Raw genomic sequence first — 22066 nt, 5'->3', positions numbered from 1 at the left:
AAGAGTGATGCCGACATATACTGTAGCAGCTCCATTCATTTCTGAATGAGACGGGTACAGTATACATTGGCATCCCTTTTTTGACATGACAATGGACACCTATACTGCAGAAACGCAGTATGAATGGGGACTATTCATATAATGATGCCCTGAAAGCCAAAGGGGGCTCCTCTCCTTCTTGGTCCTACCAGGCGGTCAGGCAACCAGATATGGCCTAAGTAGGGGTACTGCCCAGCCCGGGACGAACAGGGTGATAAAATATGGGGCGCATTTCCTCCTTTTAAAAAAGCGACGTACCAAAATGATGTCCCACAAATAATTTGTGTTAAAAAAAAAAAAAAAAAACTAATTGCTATTTTTTTCCACTGACTATGAAATAATTCTAGCCACACAATAAGGGCTCAACGTACTCACTTTTGCCCTAGGTGAATACTGTAGGGGGTGTAGTTTTGAAAATGGGGTCACTTCTGGGGGTGCAGTATTGTTCTGACAGCTGGAATGCTTTACAAGTTGAAGTGCAGCCTATAATTTCTATAATGATATCCTGAAAGCCAAATGGGGCTCCTCTCCTTTTGGGTCCCACCATGTGGCCATGCAACCAAATATGGTCTAAGCGGAGGTATTACCGAACACTAGACGAACAGTGTAATAAAATATGGGGCGTATTTCCTACTTTTCAGATGCAATGTACAAAAAATATGTCCCACAAATAATGCATTTGTGGAAAAAAAAAGAAAATGTCAATTTTTCCACTGACTTTGAGTCCTTTTTGTGTGGCTGGAATGGATACTAAGTACTCACTTTTGATCTAGATGAATACTTTAGGGGGTGTAGTTTCCAAAATGGGGTCACTTGTGGGGGTTCTGTATGGTTCTGGCAGCTAAAAGCCTTTGCAGGCATGAAGTGTGGCCTATAATCCATTTGGCCTAAAATGATGCCCTGAAAAGGGTGCATTTCTTGCAATATCAGAAGTGATGTACAAAAAATATGCCCCACAAATGATGCATTTGTGGAAAAAATGCAAATTTTTTATTTTTAACACTGACTTTGTAATAATTCCTGCCAAAAAACTATGGTGTTAAAATACTCACTGTACCCCCTAGCGAATACCTTGAGGGGTCTAGTTTTTTAAATGGGGTCAAATTTCTGCAAACCTTGCATTGTTAGGCTTCTAACTAATTTAAATGTTAATTAAAAACAAAAAAATGCTGTCAAAATAAAGTAGACATCTGAAAGTATAAGTTTCATAAACCATTTGGTCAGTAAGTATAAATATATGCAACCTATTAGTGTTAAAATAGCAAAAGATCTACATTTTTTTTTTATTTCATGATTTTTTGCATTGTAAAAAAAAAAAACTACTGATTATATCAGCTTAGTTTTACTATGTACATGAAGGACGACTTGGGACAAAAAAAACAATGTCAGAATTATCGTGATTGGCAAAACGTTACCAGAGTTATTCTCTAATAAAGACAGACATCCCCGATTTGAAAAAACAGGCCTGGCCTTTCAGGGGCATACAGGTTTATTTGTATTGGTCCTTAAGGGGTTAAATCGCACAGTCAATGGTGTTCATGTGCAAAAATAACATAGTCCAGAACAGCATATTTTTGATCAAAAAGATCAATCACAACAAAATTGGTACCGATAAAAACTACAGATCACAGCGCAAAAAATTAGCCCTTATACATCCTTGTATACAGAAAATTTAAAAACTTTAAAAAGTTAAAGGGCTCAGAAAAGGACAATTTTTAAGCATACTAATTTTCGTAGAAAAAGTAATTTTTTTTTCTAATGTAGTAAAATAAAACCTGTATAAATTGGTTATCCTTGCAATCCTATGGACCTAAATAATCAAGATAATGTGTCCTTTTTACAGAAAACAGAAACCTCCAGAATTTACAAAATGTGTTTTTGTTTTTTTTTCGCCGCACAAATACATTGTGTTATGAACTGAAAGGAATTTGTTATGAAATGATTAATGTCATTAAAAAGTACAATTGGTGGCAAAAAAAAACCCTCATATGAGTCTGTAGGTAGAAAATTGAACAAGTAACATGTGATGTACATGTATGTCATGTAGGGATCGACTGATATCGATTTTTTTTTTTTTTTTTTTTAGGGCCGATACCGATAATCTGTGACCTTTCAGGCTGATAGCCGATAATTTATACCGGAATATCTGTATAAATTATCGGCTATTTATGAAGAGTGACTCATTCCCTTAAAGGGGTACTCCCGTAAAAAACTATTTTATTTTATTTTTTTTTAAATCAACTGGTGCCAGAATATTAAACAGATTTGTAAATTACTTATAATCCTTTCAGTAGTTATCAGCTGCTGTATGCTCCAGAGGAAGGTCTTTTCTTTTTGTATTTCTTTTCTGCCTTACCACAGTGCCCTCTGCTGACACCTCTGTCTGTCTCAGGAACTGTCGAGCAGGAGAGGTTTGCTATGGGGATTCCTGCGCTTGACAGTTACGGAGACAGACAGACAGGTGTCAGCAGAGAGCACTGTGGTAAGACAAAAAATAAATTTAAAAAGAATTTCCTGTGGAGCATACAGCTGCAGAGTACTGGAAGGATTAAGATGTTTTAATAGAGGTAATGTACAAATCTGTTAATCGTTCTGGCACCAGTTGATTTAAAAAAATAAAAAAATTTATATATATATATATATATATATATATATATATATATATATAATAAATATAATTTTTTTTTTTTTTTTTTTTTTTTTTTTTTTACACTGGAGTACCCTTTAAAGGTTTTGAAAGCAAACCATGCAACTGGAAACCTTCCTGCCTTGTTGGCTGTTCCTTTTCAGCTCTGCTTACAGATAAGTGCAGTGATTTACAGTGTTTCTTTCATCCTTTCTCTCTGACAAATGACCAACTCTGCATATAACACTTTGCACATAATAAATAAATACACCACTTAAGTAAATGTTCCAATGTTATAATTTTAGACAAGGCATAATTTCAGGACTTTAATACCATTAGCCCTTGCGCTACTAGGACAGTTTTCCCGCTTTCCACAAACACAAATAAAACCTCAATTATAAAAATGAAGAAAACCTTTTTTAGCCTTCTTGTCCTGGTATCATTTCAAAGCTATGATTCTCGGCTATAAAGACTATTGTTCAGGCTTAAAGGGGTACTCCGCCCCTAGACATCTTATCCCCTATTCAAAGGATACGGGATAACATGTTTTATCACAGGGGGTCCGGCCGCTGGGATCCCCAGCGACCTCCAATACCGTAGCATTCTGAACACGGTAGCTAGGGGCTTCCGTGTTTGTGACGTCACGTCCCCCTCCATTCATGTCTATGGGGAAGGGGTGTGATGGCTGTGTATGCCGTGGTGCCAGCCCAGAGATCGCAGGGGGTCCCAGCGGCCAATCCCCCCCCCCCCCCCACGATCAGACATCTTATCCCCTATCCTTTAGATAGGGGATAAGATGTCTAGGGGCGGAGTACCGCTTTAAAAAACTCATAATCCTGCTCCCTCTGAATAGTTAAAGGGGTTATCCAGCATAAGGTAATTTTAGTACCTACCTGGTAGGCAGTAATGGACATGCTTAGGAAGGATATGCACTTGTCTTGGGGTTAAATGGCTATGTTGTGAGATCACCATAACACTGTGACTAGCTTTTTGTGAACTTGTATTTCCTGTTTGACTTTTCTTTTTTTGACTACAAATCCCACAAGTCTATTTTCCTCCTTCTCACACATCAGCCACCCCACCCATTGAAACATAAATGAGCTGCAGACCTGTGGTTTTCAATCAGGGTGCCTCCAGCTGTTGCATTAGTTGCAGATTGATCCCTCCACCCATTGAAGCAGACAGGCTCCCTGTCATCAGCTGACTAGTGAGTCAGGTCTCGGCCGCATTGCAGGCTGGGAAAAATCTGAGACAACAGGTATGCTGGTAAATATAAATATTGGGGTGAAAATCACAAAGGAATTGGGAGAAAACCGTCACACACAGGTACAGACACTATATTATGAACTACTCTAACTTTACAGCCCCTGTAGCATAGTCAAATAAAAAAAATCCCAGAATACCCTTTTTAATGTATGCTAGTGCCAGCAGACCTAACACATCTATAGCAACTGTGCTAGGTTTTAGGGCTGCAACTTTTCATAATCTATTAATTGGGCAATTAATAGTATGAAAAAAACTAGTGGAAAAGATTATTTATAAATTAGATTAGGGAGAAAGTTAAGAGTAATCCAGAGAGGAAACAACTTTTTTTTTTTTTTTTTTTTTTTCAAATAAACTGGTGCCAGAAAATTATACAGATATGTACATTTGTGAAATTGTATTAATTAGAGATGAGCGAACTTACAGTAAATTAGATTCGTCACGAACTTCTCGGCTCGGCAGTTGATGACTTTTCCTGCATAAATTAGTTCAGCTTTCAGGTGCTCCCGTGGGCTGGAAAAGGTGGATACAGTCCTAGGAGACTCTTTCCTAGGAATGGATCCACCTTTTCCAGCCCACCAGATCACCGGAAAGCTGAACTAATTTACGCAGGATAAGTCATCAACTGCCGAGCCGAGAAGTTCGTGACGAATTGAATTTACTGTAAGTTCGCTCATCTCTAGTATTAATCTTAAAAACTGTATTTTTTTTTTATTGTGCCCCTGATGCCAAGTTATGTATTTTGTACATTTCTGATGTTACCTGTCAGAAGTGGATTGTCCCCTTTCATCTTTATGTAAAATTATTCAGGCCTTTTTTATAGTAAAATCTCATTTTTGTGGAATTGACCACAGGTCTTATTTCAATAAAATCTGTTAAGTATTGCTGGCTGGTGTTATTGAAAGAGGACCTGTGGTCATTTCTAAAAATTCTGGGGCTGATCACATACCTTTTTATGGTTTGTCAATCTGGAGTTGTGGGGTGTTAGGGTTCATCTGACGGATTCCTGAATGTGTTATGGGTGGGCTTATCTGGGCTGGGGGCATGAATACCTTGCACACCTGTTGCTTTCTTCTGACATAGCAGGATCACTACAGGAGAGAAAATCTTGCAATGGGAGCGCAAACTGCACACATTTTAAGTTATTCTCACCCCCAGATAAGCCCACCTATACCTCCTAGCACCATAGCCCAACATAACCAATTTAGGAATCTGTCAGATGAACTCAAATACTCCATGGGGGACATGTATCATTTCCAGTGTATAATAGAAGTTTTTTACCCCTCGTCCTGTTGTCTAAATTTGGCGCAGCTGCGTTAAATTTATCATTCTTGTGCAGCTACTTTTTTTAATTGCGTATAAATTTAGAATTCTCCTCAGAGCATAAATTTACACCGCAGCTCTATTTAGTAGGAGCTTTGTCTGCAGCGTATCTGCACCTAAACAGTAAGTGTGTCCTCGTTATTAGTTTTAGAATTTTTTTTTCTTCATTATGTAGAGTTTTAATCTCACAATAATACCACTTTTTGCACCCAATTATAACACATCAATTATACCAATGTCCTTATTCTTCATTTAACATCTGTGACACCCCTGTGCAAATCGCCTCAAATGTACATGGTGCACTCTACCTTATGGGCCTTGTTGTGCGCCCACATATGTGGTATCTCCGTACTCTGGCTAAATTGTGTCCCAAAAAATGGGGATCTTTTTTCCCATTTACCTCTTGTGAAAATGTAAAGTATGCGGCAACACCTGCATGTCAGTGTAAATAATTTTATTTTTATACACTAACATACTGGTGTAGACTCCAACTGTTCCTTTTCATAATGGGTAAAAGGAGAAAAAGCCCCCCAAAATCTGTAAGGCAATTTCTCCTGAGTACGGCGATACCCCATATGTGACCCTAAAATGTTGCCTTGAAATACGACAGGGCTCCAAAGTGAGAGACCGCCATGCGCATTTGAGGCCTAAATTAGGGTTTTGCATAGGGGTGGACAGAGGGGTATTCTATGCCAGTGTTTCCCAATCAGGGTGCCTCCAGCTGTTGCAAAACTCCAAACATATACACATTTCTACTGAGGAAGGGGTCGGAGGTCTTTGTTTCCCAGTACCCCGAAACGCGTTTAGAAATCTGTCACTATTCACACAGTTATCATCAGCGTCCATCTGCAAATACCTCGGCAACAGAGGAGTTAAACCTGTTCTACTCCGCCCTGCCTGGCTGTAACCTTACCATCCATTGCATCTCATAGCCTCATCTTCTGCCTCCACGTGGGATGCCAATCCCAGACCTTCCATTGCTCCCGGAATACCATCACCAGCAGACCCGTTGTCGCACCCGAGCCGACTGACACTCCTGCCGGAGTGCCAGACTAGTGCCGTCTGTGCTAAGCCGGTAAGCGAACGAGGTCCCGAGCGCTGCAATTGCCACTTGCTCACGATACGCAACATCTATTTGCGCCCCCTTGCCAACGGGGCTGCTAAGGGAGATCTATCAATCTGTGCCCCCCTTCCAATCATTGGGGCACATGAGGATTATGAGGCTGCGACCCATCCACTACAACAGACCAAGCCAGAAGCAGTGGTGAGAGATATTCCGTATCATTCATTCATCAACTTTTTTATAAATTTTTTCATTGACTTTATGTTACAATATCCATACGTTTCTCACGGACTTATTTTTATATTGGTATTTTTATTTTTACATTTTTTTTTATCTGCAGATTAATGGACTTATTTAAATATTAATTCACACATTTTTTGATACCTCACTAGGGCCCAGTGAGATTTTCATTAGACTAATGCCAGTGTAATGTGATATTTTGCTACTATTTTATTTATATATATATTACATTTTATATCTGAATTAAAAACAATTTTTTAATAAACGCTGTTACATCTATCTTTGTCCACACCATTATGCACCATTGGTGAGGTCCTAGAGGCATAAGCTATAGGTTTTTATTAAAACTCCCAACATGCCTGGACAGTCAATGGCTGTCCGGCAATACTGGGAGTTGTTGTTTTGCAACAGCTGGAGGCTCCGTTTTGGAAACGGTGCCGTACCAGACGTTGTTCATATTTATTGGGGAGGGGGGCTGTGTAGCGGTATGTGTGTATATATATATATATATCTATATATATATATATATATATATATATATATATATATATATATATATATATATATATTAGTGTTTTTTACTTATTTTAAGTGTAGTGTAGTGTTTTTAGGGTACAGTCACACGGGGGGGGGGGGGGGGGGGGGGGGGGGGGGGGGGGGGGGGGGTTGACAGCGAGTTTGCGGCATCTCAATCTTGCAGCACTCCCTGTTAACCTCCGCCCATGTGAGTGTACCCTGTCCATTCACATTGGGGGGAGGGGGGGAGGGGGGAAACATCCAGCTGTTGCAAAATTACAACTCCGAGCATGCCCTTTGGCTGTCCGTGCATGCTGGGAGTTGTAGTTTTGCAACAGCTGGAGGCACACTGGTTGCAAAACACGGAAACAGACTCAGTGTTTCGCAACCAGTGTGCCTTCAGCTGTTGAAAAAACTTCAAATCTCAGCATGCAGTGACAGCAGAAGGACATGCTGGAACTTGTAGTTATGCAACAGCTGGAGGCATACTGCTACAACTCCCAGCATGCCCTTTGGCAGTCCGTGCATGCTGAGGGTTGTAGTTATGCAACAGCTGAAGGCACACTGGTTGCAAAACACTTGAAAGTTTTTTACTTAACTCAGTGTTTCCAAACCAGTGTGCCTCCAGCTGTTGCACAACTTCAATTCCCAGCATGCATGGTCTGTCAGTGCATGATGGGAGTTATAGTTTGGAGGCACAGCTGGAGGCACACGGGTTGGGAAAAAGAGTTAGGAAACGAACAATGTTTCCCAACTAGTGTGCCTCCAGCTGTCGCAAAACTATAATTCCCAACATGGCCAGACATGCTGGAAGTTGTATTTCGGCAATATCTGAAGGGTCAGATGTTGACGAACTACAACTCCCAGCATGCTTGGGCAGTCTGGGAATGCTGGGAGTTGTAGTTTTGCAACAGCTGGAGGTCCACAGTTTGTAGACCACTGTATAATGGTCTCCAATCTGTGGTCTTCCGGATGTTACAGAACTACAACTCCCAGCATGCCTCGACAGAGTGGGCATGCTGAGATTTGTAATTTTGGAACATCTGGAAGAGCACAGATTGGAGAACATTATACAGTGGTCTCCAAACTGTGGCCCTCCAGATGTTGCAAAACTACAACTCCCAGCATGCCCAGAAAGCCAAAGGCTGTCTGGGCATGCTGGAAGTTGCAGTTTTGAAACTCCGAGAGACAGCAGTGAGATCGCTTTACGGCGATCTCACTGCTGCCAATGAAGATGCCGCCCTGCTGCTGCAAACTCACCGCGGGGACGCACCACCCCCGGGACCGCCTGGAGGACGCCGCTCGCACCGGGACTGCTCAGGACACTGCATGGACGGGTAAGGGACACTTAGCAGAGCAGTGTGTGTCCCGATCCCCGTGATCCGGACTCACACACCGCGCTGCTATCAGCTAATCAGATTTGACCAGCTGATAGCAGCGATTGCTGGGGGGGGATGAAACCCCCCGTGGTCGCATGGTAAGATGGCTGGCTATCAGTGATAGCCACCATCTTACTGGGCGCTGGGGAAAAGTATAACGGAAAGCAGTAAATTGTAAAAATAAAAGGAGAATGATCTACAGTGTTAAGTGGATTACAAAGCTATTTTAATGTGACGGAGCTTGTTCAATGATAAGTTATCAAACATTTCCTATGTAAATGTATTAAATTGTTGGATCATAAAATAGCAAAACCAATATACAAGTGATCTAATGAATAACTGAACTGTAAAGAAATATTCTATATGCAAATTATTTTATAAGTGCTTTGGAATAACCAAGGAGTAAAGAGCAATATAAAGCAAACCAAATGAGGAATTGAGATAGGAAAGTGAAAACATTCTGGTGGTTCCTTAGTAGAACTTTCCTTCAGAAATAGAAAGGATTGCTACGTGCAGTTAAAGTTGGCTTATATTTGCTGGGAAAAAGACGCACGTGCGTCAAAATTTTTGGTGCAAAGGAAAAGTACGCAGGTAATAAATCCATGTGTACTATAGATGTCACTCCAAGGTACCCTGATTCAGCCACATCTGGAGGACATGCTCTACCAAAACGTGCACAAAAAAAGGGCTTGAGCAAAATTTTGCGCAAAAAAATACACACAAAACAGGAGTAAAATCTTTGATACATGTCCCCCATAACTCTGAAACCTGGGGCAGATTGACAAATCATATGTGATCAGTCCCTCTAAGCTATCTATATATGTGTTTTTAGGCCTGAAATATAGTGTCCCTCATGGCAGCACTTCCATTTCCACATTCAGCCAGCAGTTAATTTATTTGTATTTCCTATAGTACCAGCATTCTTCTATGACACAGATATGTATGCATCGGGAAGAAAGGGGTTATCTGCAGCAGTATCTCTTCCTCAGTATGTACAGTGTTGGGGCATTAGTCTGCACATATGTCAAATGGATGATGGAATGAATTATTTTTCATGTTCTCTATTTGCCCATATAGATTTTATAGAAGGATATTTTGCTTTGGAGTTTCATTTATGAGCCAAAAACAGAGGGCTATGTAAAACTTACTACAATTGTTTGATTTTATGGTTGACCATTCCATTTAATGGACTACTGGGAATTTGCAGTGATCAGAAAATGGCCCTGACTCCTTCATTCCTGGTTGGGGCTGCACAGTAGGAACAGCATCTTCTTAAAGGGGTTATCCAGGAAAAAAAAAAAAAAAAAAAAAAAATATATATATATAAAGTTTTTTTCATATTTTAATGGATACAATAAATATTAACATTTTAAAGGTTCCATATATATATATATATATATATATATATATATATATATATATATATATATAGGGAACCTTTAAAATGTTAATATTTATTGTATCCATTAAAATATGAAAAAAACTTTTTTGGAAAAAATCACACCACGTGAAAAAACTAAGAATGTATTGCCACCGCCATATGTTGGTATCTTTCTTGGTGCTCACCTCTCCACATTAATTCATACAGATGAGAGCCCCAACATTGTATTCTTATATTCTTATATTAACGCCACAGTCTTTTGATCACTGTTGACACTTCTAGTAACGACACAGTCTTTTGATCACTATTCACACTTGGTTTTTAGAGCCAAGCGAAAATAATCATGCAAATTATGCAATTGGAATCCATAAAACTGTTAGTAATTTACTGCATCCAGTGCCATATACTTTAAATCACTGTTCAAGTGGCTCAAGAAAGTTTAACAGATTTGTAAATTACGAGAAAGAATTGGGGCTCAGGGTAAATGATGTGTGGACACAACTGGCTTGATATGTTAGATATTAATATTTATTATTAATTACGTATAGTAATCGATTTGTTTGTAAGACGTGGTAAGTACCGTGACTTACAGGGCCCTTGTAGAGCCACGGCACTCCCTACAAATAATATAGTATGGATAAAAATGCTAGTAAAATGTAAATACTATACATAAATATAAGATTAATTATTTATCCATAACATTTTTATCCATACTATATTATTTGCATTTTATTTTAATTTTATTAGCATTTTTATCCATACTATATTATTTGTAGGGAGTGCCGTGGCTCTACAAGGGCCCTGTAAGTCACGGTACTTACCACGTCTTACAAACAAATCGATTACTATAATAAATATTAATATCTAACATATCAAGCCAGTTGTGTCCACACATCATTTACCCTGAGCCCCAATTCTTTCTTGTAAATTAGTACTATTTTCATTCACCTTAGGTATAGGTGATATTTTGGGTAGCCCGGGTTGCTATTGGTTACGGTGAGAACAAAGAGCCACTCCAAATCCTCCTTTTAACCTACAGATTTGTAAATTACTTTTATTAAAAAAAAATCTTAATCTTTTCAGAGCTGTTAAGGTTAAGTTATTCTTTTCTGTCTAAGTGCTCTCTGACACCTGCCCCAGGAACTGTCCAGAGTAGAAGCAAATCCCCATAGCAAACCTCTTTTACTTGGTGCAGTTCCCGAGACAAGCAGAGATGTCAGCAGACAGCACTGTTGTCAGAAAGAAAACAACAACTCAACTTCAGGAGCTGATAATTATTGGAAGGATTACAATTTTTTAATAGAAGTAATTTACAAATTTGTTTAACTTTCTGGAGCCAGTTGATATAATTATTTATTTTTTCCAGGAATACCCCTTTAATTTAATATTTAAAAATCTAATTGAATTATTCATAATTGCATTTCAATGAATTTTATTGCTTTACTGCAGTACATTTCCTCTGTTTTGTACATGATGGCATGGACAAGGAGACTAGTCTGTAAAGGAAGACAGTAGATCTGTCATCCTAATTTTATCATTGGAACAATCAGGTTCATTAGAAGTTGTCTTTTTATTGGATGAATATATACATGTTTAAATGGTTCCTGATGAAAGTATAATACAAAGTAATCTATGCAATAAAAAAAATTCTACAAACACCCACAAAAACACTGACCACAGATATAGTTCCGAGATAGATGATAAAAAAAAATATATATATATATTTTTAGATCGTTTAGATTATTTTTTTTTCCTCCCTTCTGGCAGTAGGGGTGGGGTGTGGTAAGGTGGTTTGATGAAATGTAAGGTTACCGTAGATACTCGAGTATAAGCCGAGTTTTTCAGCACGATTTTTCGTGCTGAAAACACCCCCCTCGGCTTATACTCGAGTGAACTCCCCGCCCTCAGTGGTCTTCAACCTGCGGACCTCCAGATGTTTCAAAACTACAACTCCCAGCAAGCCCGGGCAGCCATCGGCTGTCCGGGCCTGCTGGGAGTTGTAGTTCTGAAACCTCTGGAGGTCCTCAGGTTGAAGACCACTGCGGCTTTCGACATCATCCAGCCCCCCCCCCCTCTCACCCCCATTAGTTCTGTACTCCCCTCCGCTCGGCGGGACGTTAGGGTGCGCTGGTCCGGTGCTGCAGGACTGTCCGGTGGGGAGGTCGTCCTGTGGGATAATGGTTCCGGGCTGCCATCTTCACCGGGGGGGGCCTCTTCTCCGCGCTTCGGGCCCGGCCCTGGAATAGTCACGTTGCCTTGACGACGACTCAGAGGGACGTTCATTACCAACGTCTCTCTGCGTCGTCGTCAAGGCAACGCCACTATTCCGGGCCCGAAGTGCGGAGAAGAGGCCCCCCGGTGAAGATGGCAGCCCGGAACCACTATCCCATCGGAAGACCTCCCCACCGGACAGTCCTGCAGCACCGGACCAGCGCACCCTAACGTCCCGCCGAGCGGAGGGGAGTACAAAACTAAAGGGGGTGAGAGGGGGGGGGGGGCTGGATGTCGAAGGCCGCAGTGGTCTTCAACCTGCGGACCTCCAGAGGTTTCAAAACTACAACTCCCAGCAAGCCCGGACAGCCGATGGCTGCCCGGGCTTGCTGGGAGTTGTAGTTTCGAAACATCTGTAGGCCCGCAGGTTGAAGACCACTGTATCAGACATTGACAAGCGGTGATGATGAAGGGGGGGGGCTGATGACGTGGTGATGATGACAAGGGGATGATGAAGGGGGGGTGGGATTATGACAAGGGGATGATGAAGGGGGGGTGGGATTATGACAAGGGGATGATGAAGGGGGGGTGGGATGATGACAAGGGGATGATGAAGGGGGGGTGGGATGATGACAAGGGGATGATGAAGGGGGGGTGTGGGATGATGACAAGGGGATGATGTAGGGGGGGTGGGATGATGACAAGGGGATGATGACAGGCAGTGATGATGAAGGGGGATGATGATGAGGGGGGATGATGACGGGGGTCTGGATGATGACAGGGGGGATGATGTATTTCCCACCCTAGGCTTATACTCGAGTCAATAACTTTTCCTGGGATTTTGGGGTGAAATTAGGGGCCTCGGCTTATATTCGGGTCGGCTTATACTCGAGTATATACGGTATGTCCTATTGTAAAGTAATTGTATTTAATCTTTTATTGCTATAATAAAAATAAAATGCTTTACTGAAATACAAATAGAAACAGACATAGATAAAATATGGCATCCCACACGCTCCCAGAAAAACACAATAGTAGTACAGCAAGTAAAGAAAAAAACAGACCTGAGAAGTGTCATCAAAGATGTACAAGTGCTTAACCGGTGGTGCGCGTACCCCAACGTACGTTTTGCTTCTATTGTGCAACTATTTATTTAACCCCTTAAGTAACAAGACCAATTTTATTTTTGCATTTTTGTTTTTTTTCCTCCTTGCCTTCTAATATCCATAACTCTTTTATATTTCCATCCACAAAGCCATGTGAGAGCTTGTGTTTTTTTGTGCGACCAATTGTACTTTCTAAGTAACATCCCTCATTTTACGATAAAATGTACGGCGAACCCAAGAAATTATTTGTGTGAGGAAATTTAAATGAAAACCACAATTTTGCTAATTTTGGAGGCTTTCGTTTACACGCTGTACACTTAACAGTAAAAATTTTATGTTGTCCTTATTTTGTGGGTCAATACGATTAAAATTATACCCATACGTACATTCTTTTTCTTGTACTGCTTAAAAAAAAAAAAAAATCTCAAACTTTTTTTAATTTTTTTACTAAATAAAGGGGTACTCTGCTGCCCTGCTTCCGGAGCTCCGCTCCCCAGCTTTCGGAAGTTTATTGTTCCGAACGCTGTGTGCGGGTTCCGTGTTCAGGGCCGCCCCTGGTGACGTCACGCCCGCCCCCTCAACGAAAGTTTATGCAGTCACGCCCCCCTCCCATAGACTTTCGTTGATAATGCAAACATAAAGTAGACATATTGTATATGTGAATCAATATATAATTTATTTGGTATATCTATTTTCCTTACAAGCAGCGAGCTTCAAAGTTAGAAAAAATGCTACATTTGAAAATTTTTTATGAAATTTAGGAATTTCTCACCAAGAAACGATGCAAGTATCGACTAAAATTTACCACTATGTTTAAGTAGACTGTCACGAAAAAACAATCTCTGAATCAAATTCATAAGTAAAAGCATCCCAGGGTTATTAATGCTTATAGTGACAGTGGTCAGGATTTCTAAAAATGCTCTGGTCCCTAAGGTGAAAATGGGCTTGGTCCTTAAGGGGTTAAAATCACCATATTTCGACCACCTATAACTTTAAAATTTTTCCGTATACAGAGATTTATGAGGGCTCATTTGCGCCATAACCTGTAGTTTTTATTTTTTTTTGTTTTAGTACCACTTTTGTGTATATCTGACTTTTTAGTGGCTTTTTAATAATTTTTTGGGGCAATGTGATCAGCAATCGCTCATGTCCACCATTACTGGTGGATCCCTGGCCGCTGATAGCAGCCCGGACCTGCCGTGCATGATGGGAGAACCGGTCCGACGCTCATATGATGTACTGGACGTAAATGTACGTCCTGGTGCGTTAAGTACCACCGCATCCGGATGTACATTTACGTCCATTGTCCTAAAGAGGTTAATATTTATTATTGACACCTAGATGACAATAAGCATACAGGTACCCCCTTTCTGTCTTGGACTTAATGTTATTGTTAAATGCCCATTAGAGATGAGCGAAGTTACAGTGATTCGATTCGTCATGAACCTTGCTGTTCCGCGCTTGTTGACTTTAGCCTGCATAAATTAGTTCAGTTTTCAGGTGCTCCGGTGGGCTGGAGACTCTTTGCTAGGACTGTATCCACCTTTTCCAGCCCACCGAAGCACCTGAAAGCTGAACTCATTTATGCAGGCTAAAGTCAACAAACGCTGAACCGCAAGGTTCGTGACAAATCGAATAGCTGTAACTTCGCTCATCTCTAATGCCTATGAAGCAAGCACTCACTTCATAGGCAGGTAAGTGAGGGCTCTTATATAATTATATAAGTAGCAAGACACTCAACACTAATAACGGGCAACGGCTATCACACCTTGCCCTTCCTTAACTTTTAGATGCCGTGATCAATGCCAATCACGGCATCTAAAGGGTTATATGCCCTATGCCGGTAGCTCAGTGGAGCTAATCAGACCCCAAGATTGTGGGGATCCGATGAGCTAAAATGGTGCTAGAGGGTCCACTTATCTGCCTCCGGGCACTGGATTGACTTTGCAGTGTTGCAGCTTGGGAGAGCCAGGCTGTATCAGTGGAGTGCCCCTCTCACTATTTAATGCTATGCAATAGCATAACATTAAACAGTAAATGCGATCTAATGAATGCATGTAATAGTCCCTTATGGGGATTCAAAAATTGTAAAATAAAAAATGTTTTTAAAATCATATAAAAGCCCCTCCGCTAATAAAAAATAAAAAATAAAAAAATTTAAAAATTCCAATTTTATAAAACAAATTAAAAATAATAAGCATATATGGTATCCCCGCATGCAGAATTGTCAAAATATGATGCTACAAGTTTCAGCAGGTTGTGCTATAGAGCCTGTTCTGTAACTGTTGCAGCAATACCACTTACAGCAGGCAATGACAACTATCAGCAATGCATAATGGGCTGTAACACGATAAAGTGCATGCACTGCTATAGTACAGCTTTTGGTTGTAGGATCTGCTGAGAGTTGTAGTTCTGAAACACCTGCAGCACCACAGGTAGCAGATAACTGCTCTACATGCACAACTTCATACAAGCTTGTCATGTCTTAGGTTTTTACAGCCACCTACCCCATGTCGGGGTCTTTGTCATGGCAGGTTCTTTAGTCACAATCTCATCACAACTCGGCCCCACCTACTCTGTCATCATTAAAGGTCCTTCAGGCACAGTCTAATCACAGCTCTGCCCCCGTGGACCCCTCTCCAGCACTGGAGAAAAAACTTGTGCCTCCTCTTGCTTCTGCCTATGCCGAGGGTGAGTGCATCCGTCTGTTTGACCCTGCCCCCCCCCCGTCCCATTTTGTACAATGCCAAAAAATATATATTTTTATTACCACCTGAAATCTCGGGGCATACCTATTATTATTCTTCCACAATTAATAAGGGAACATTCTGACTTTTTGAAAAATTCTTACAAATAAAAGTAAATTATTACAAGTTATGGTATATGTTTTTCCAGATCAAGCAAAAGGAAACAATTATGGCATCACCTTTTAATTTACATTTTTAAAGCAAATACAAAATACAAATACATTTGTAAAAATTGCTGATGAGCCTGTAGTTATAAGGGAAAGTGCTTATAGTCCTTACTGAGCTGTGCAACTTGAAGAGTTGAAGGAAAGAAAAAGCAGTTTAACCCTTAGAGTACACATGGCTTTCCTCCTGACTGCCTGGTACTTAGCACACCAGGATATACATTTACCCCCTGCGGCATGTCTGATCTATGCAGCAAACGTAGGAGCTGCACCCTTTTGTTAGGCCACGGGTCCCAACTGCTATCGGCAGCACCTGGAGACTCGTCGGTAATGGCTGACATCAATTCTACGGTCCAAAATTGCAAAGAAAAACATGTAATCTTGGCTATCATTTTAATTGTATAGACCCACAGAATACATGTGCACTGTGTAAAAACTAACACACACACACACCCCCACCCCAAAGTTTCAAAATAGCGGTTTTCTCTCAGATTTCCCGCCACAGATATTTATTTTAATTTTTTTGTTACGCCATACTTTTATCTGTTAAAATGAAAGACTTATATTAGGGCTTGTTGACTAAATAGGGGATAAGATGTCTGATGATTGATTAAATAGGGGATAAGATGTCTGATGATTGATTAAATAGGGGATAAGATGTTGATTAAATAGGGGATAAGATGTCATGACCAGATATCTTATTCCTGATCCTCTGGATAGGGGATAAGATGTCTAGGAGCAGAGTACCCCTTTAACCTCCCTGGCGATATGATTCTGTCTGAAAATTTGTACCAAAAGCGGTACAATTTTTTGCATTGAATTTCACATCTCCCCCCCCCCCCCTGCCCATTTCACATCTCCCCCGTCACATTTCCCCCCTCTTGTCACGTTTCCCTCTTGTCACATTTCCCCCCTTGTCACTTCACATCCCCCCCCTCTGTCACAGCCCCCCCCGTCATATTTATATTATATTATATTATAATATGATATAATATAATATAATTTTTTTTTGTATAAACTGGGGCCAGAAAGTTACACCGATTTGTAAATTATTTCTATTAAAAAATCTTAACCCTTCCAGTACTTATCAGTTGCTGTATACTACAGAGAAAGTTATTTTCTTTTTGAATTTCTTTTCTGTCTGACCACAATGCTCTCTGCTGACACCACTGTCCATGTCAGGAACTGTGTAGAGCAGAAGCAAATCCCCATAGCAAACCTCTCCTGCTCTGGACAGTTCCTGACATGAACAGAGGGAGGCAGCAGAGAGCACTATGGTCAGATAGTAAATAACAACTCAACTTCCTCCTGTAGTATACAGCAGCTGATAAGTACTGGAAGGCTTACATTTCTTTAATAGAAGCAATTTACAAATCTGTTTCCAGCACCAGTTGATTTGAAATACATTGTTTTCCACCGGAGTACTCCTTTAGGCACCCGGACAATTTCCATTTTTGCACTTTTGTTTTTTTCCTCCTCCCCTTCTAAAAATCATAACTCTTTTTTTATTTTTATTTTGCACTTACAGACCCATATAAGGGCTTGTTTGTGATGTCAGAATTCGTACTTTGTAATTACATCACTTATTTTCTAACATAATCTACGAGGAAACAAAAAAAAATTTTTTGTGGGGTGAAATAAAAAAAACACCATTTTGTAACTTTTGGGGGGCTTCCGTTTCTACGCAGTGCACTTTTCGCTAAAAATTACCGGTACTCCTTATCTCATTATTCTGTAGGTCCATACAGTTACAAGGATCCAAAGTATAGGGGATAAGATGTCTGGCCGCAGGGACCCTGCGCGATCTCCGAGCCGGCACCCTGGTGATCTGAACATTTTTGTTCAGAACACTGGCCCGGGTTTCAAAACTCCGAACAAAAATGTTCAGATTGCCAGGGTGCTGGCTCTGAGATCGCGCAGGGTCCCTGTGGCCGGACCCCCTGCGATCAGACATCTCATAATCTATTGAGTACCCATTTAGCAAATGTTGCGGAAGTCATAACAGATTTTTTTTTTTTTTAGTGCAACTGAACCAAAATTCAGCAAAAGTAAATATGGGCTAATGTATTTTTTCCCCTGTTTAAACCTATATTTCGTTATCCTGTTTGTTTTACTGTCTGAAAAATGTGGCATGTAACTTGGTTTTACTAACTGTTCTTTTTATATTAGGGATGTTCTCAACTACTATTTATTTTTTTATACAGATGACATTAGGCCATGAAGAAGGGTCTGGAGCTCCTTGCTTCAAATGCAAAGATAAATGTGAGGGGTTTGAACTTCACTTTTGGAGGTGAGTGTTTTGTGTTATTTACACTTCAGTCTACAGCAAACTAATAGGTGTATTACATGATGTATTATAATTTGGGCTTTGCTTCTTTGTGATATAATCTACAGCTGACCGTCTTTCTGATGTGGTAGAACAGGAACGGAACACTAAGAGAGAAAACACAGATGTAAACAGTCATATATTCTATTGCAGTGATCTAGCTGTCCATTTTCAGTTGAAAGACTGACAAGTTTTACTTGGATCGTACCTGATTCATGCTGGCAATATCCATTATGTAAATGTCATCAGGACATGCCAATTCTGTAGCAAGTGGCCTTGGGAAATAGAATAGCAAAATATTAAACATACCAACACTTATCCTGTACCCCCTGTCATATCTCCACGGAGAAAAAATTGTTCAGGTGTTGAAATTCAGCATGATTAGTCCTCCTTTTCCCTGACCTTATCTTTAGGTATACATTTCGGTGGCACACTAAAACCAGCAGGCTTGGCTTACTTTTCTTTAACCCCTTAAGGACCAGGCCATTTTACACCTTAGGACCAGAGCGTTTTTTGAACATCTGACCACTGTCACTTAAAACATTAATAACTCTGGAATGCTTTTACCTATCATTCTGATTCCGAGATTGTTTTTTCGAGACATATTCTACTTTATGTTATTGGTAAAATGTTGTCGATACTTGCATCGTTTCTCAGTGAAAAATTCCAAAATTTGATGAAAAAATTGAAAATTTTGCATTTTTCTAACTTTGAAGCTCTCTGCTTGTAAGGAAAATGGATATTCCAAATAATTTTTTTTAAATTCACATATACAATATGTCCACTTTATGTTGGCATCATAAAATGTACGTGTTTTTACTTTTGGAAGACACCAGAGGGCTTCAAAGTTCACCAGCAATTTTCCAATTTTTCACAAAATTTCCAAAATCACAATTTTTCAGGGACCAGTTCAGGTTTGAAGTGGATTTGAAGGGTCTTCATATTAGAAATACCCCACAAATGACCCCATTATAAAAACTGAAGCCCCCAAAGTATTCAAAATGACATTCAGTCAGCATTTAACCCTTCAGGTGTTTCACAGGAATAGCAGCAAAGTGAAGGAGAAAATTCACAATCTTCATTTTTTACACTCGCATGTTCTTGTAGACCCAATTTTTGAATTTTTACAAGGGGTAAAAGGAGAAAATTTATACTTATATATTATACTTTGTAGTCCAATTTCTCTCGAGTAAGCACATACCTCATATGTCTATGTAAAGTGTTCGGCGGGCGCAGTAGAGCGAAGAAGCGACAAGGGGATTTTGCAGAGTACGTTTTTCTGAAATGGTTTTTGGGGGGCATGTTGCATTTAGGAAGCCCCTATGGTGCCAGAACAGGAAAAAAAAAACACATGGCATACCATTTTGGAAACTAGACCCCTTGAGGAACGTAACAAGGAATAAAGTGAGCCTTAATACCCCACATGTGTTTCACGACTTTTGCATATGTAAAAAAATTGAAAAAAAATGTCACTAAAATGTGTGTTTCCCCCCAAATTTCACATTAATGCAAGGGTTAATAGCAGAAAATACCCCCCAAAATTTGTAACCCCATCTCTTCTGAGTATGGAGGTACCCCATAAGTTGATCTGAAGTGCACTATGGGCAAACTACAATGCTCAGAAGAGAAGGAGTCATATTTGGCTTTTTGAGAGCAAATTTTGCTTGGGGGGCATGTCACATTTAGGAAGCCCCTATGGTGCCAGGACTGCAAAATAACCCCCACATGGCATACCATTTTGGAAACTAGACCCCTTGAGGAACGTAACAAGGGGTACAGTGAGCATTTACCCCCCACTGGTGTCTGTCAGATCTTTGGAACAGTGGGCTGTACAAAATTTTTTATTTGCACAGCCCACTGTTCCAAAGATCTGTCAGACACCAGTGGGTTGTAAATTTTCACTGCACCCCTCATTACATTCCGTGAGGGGTGTAGTTTCCGAAATGGGGTCACATGTGGGGTTTTGTTTGTTTTGCGTTTGTCAAAACCGCTGTTAACAATCAGCCACCCCTGTGCAAATCACCTCAAATGTACATGGCGCACTCTCCCTTCTGGGCCTTGTTGTGCGCCCCCAGAGCACTTTGCACACACATATGGGGTATCTCCGTAGTCGGGAGAAATTGCATTACAAATTTTGGGGGGCTTTTTTCCCTTTTACCTCTTGTCAAAATGAAAAGTATAGGGCAACACCAGCATGTTAGTGTAAAAAATTTATTTTTTTACACTAACATGCTGGTGTAGACCCCAACTTCACCTTTTCATAAGGGGTGAAAGGAGAAAAAGCCCCCCAAAATTTGTTAGGCTATTTCTCCCGAGTACGGCGATACCCCATATGTGGCCCTAAACTGTTGCCTTGAAATACGACAGGGCTCCAAATTGAGAGCGCCATGTGCATTTGAGGCCTGAATTAGGGATTTGCATAGGGGTATTCTAAACCAGTGATTCCCAAACAGGGTGCCTCCAGCTGTTGCAAAACTCCCAGCATGCCTGGACAGTCAACGGCTGTCCGGCAATACTGGGAGTTGTTGTTTTGCAACAGCTGGAGGCTCCATTTGGAAAACTGTGGCGTACCAGACGTTTTTCATTTTTATTGGGGAGGGGAGGGGGGCTGTGTAGGGGTATGTGTATATGTAGTGTTTTTTACTTTTTATTTTATTTTGTGGTAGTGTAGTGTTTTTAGGGTACAGTCACACGGGCGGGGGATTACAGAGAGTTTCCCGCTGCGAGTTTGAGCTGCCGCGCAAAATTTGCTGCATTGCAAACTTGCAGCCTGATACTCACTGTAAGCCCCTGCCCATGTGAATGTACCCTGTACATTCACAGGGGGGGACCTCCAGCTGCTGCAAAACTACAACTCCCAGCATGCACAGTCTCAGTGCATGCTGGTAGTTATAGTTTTGCAACAGCTGGAGGCACACGGGTTGGGAAACACTGAGTTAGGAAACAGACAATGTTTCCCAACCAGTGTGCCTCCTGTTGTTGCAAAACTACAACTCCCAGCATTCTCAGGCATGCTGGAAGTAGTAGTTCGGCAACATCTTTAGAGCCAGATGTTGCCGAACTACAACTCCCAGCATGCTTGGAGTTGTAGTTTTGCAACATCTGGAGGACTACAGTTTGCAGACCACTAATACAGTGGTTCCCAAACTGTGCCCTTCCAGATGTTGCAAAACTACAACTCCCAGTATGCCCAAACTGTCCAGGCATGCTGGGAGTTGTAGTTCTGCAACATCTGAAGGGCCAGATATTACAGAACTACAACTCCCAGCATGCCTGGACAGTAAGGGCATGCTGAGGATGTGTAGTTTTGCAACATCTGGAAGGGCACAGTGGTCTCCAAACTGTGGACTTCCAGATGTTGCAAAACTACAACTCCCAGCATGCCCAGATGCCAAGGGCTGTCTGGACATGCTGGGAGTTGTAGTATACAGGGTCCCAATACAGCAATGCATGTCGCTTTACGGCGACGTGCATTGCTGTAAAGGGCCCGACCGTGGCTGAAGATCTACTCACCTGTCGTCGCCGCCGCCATCTTCATCGCCGGGATTCGGGTCTTCAGGGACGAGGTCCCCAGCACTCCCCCGTCCCCCGCCGCTTCCTCCGGTCTTCCTCCCGCCCTCTCCGGACTTTCAGGGGCCGGGCAGGACGGGAGGAAGTAACCGCCCCCCCCTCCTGCGATTGG

The 22066-nt window shown here is 41.0% G+C and overlaps 1 protein-coding gene across 1 annotated transcript in view; it reads left to right on the top strand.

Moving 5' to 3' along the window:
- Nucleotides 1-22066, top strand: part of TES (testin LIM domain protein) — an 89190-nt gene that overhangs the window by 39732 nt on the left and 27392 nt on the right. The window contains exon 2 of the mRNA XM_056573858.1: nucleotides 18263-18348. Coding sequence (XP_056429833.1) covers nucleotides 18263-18348 — 86 coding nt within the window. The remainder of the gene's footprint in view (nucleotides 1-18262; nucleotides 18349-22066) is intronic.

This window comes from Hyla sarda, chromosome 4 (genome assembly GCF_029499605.1).
Source record: "Hyla sarda isolate aHylSar1 chromosome 4, aHylSar1.hap1, whole genome shotgun sequence".
NCBI lineage: Eukaryota > Metazoa > Chordata > Amphibia > Anura > Hylidae > Hyla > Hyla sarda.
Note: the sequence above shows the minus strand (reverse complement) of the source record. Positions and strands in the feature narration are given on the sequence as shown.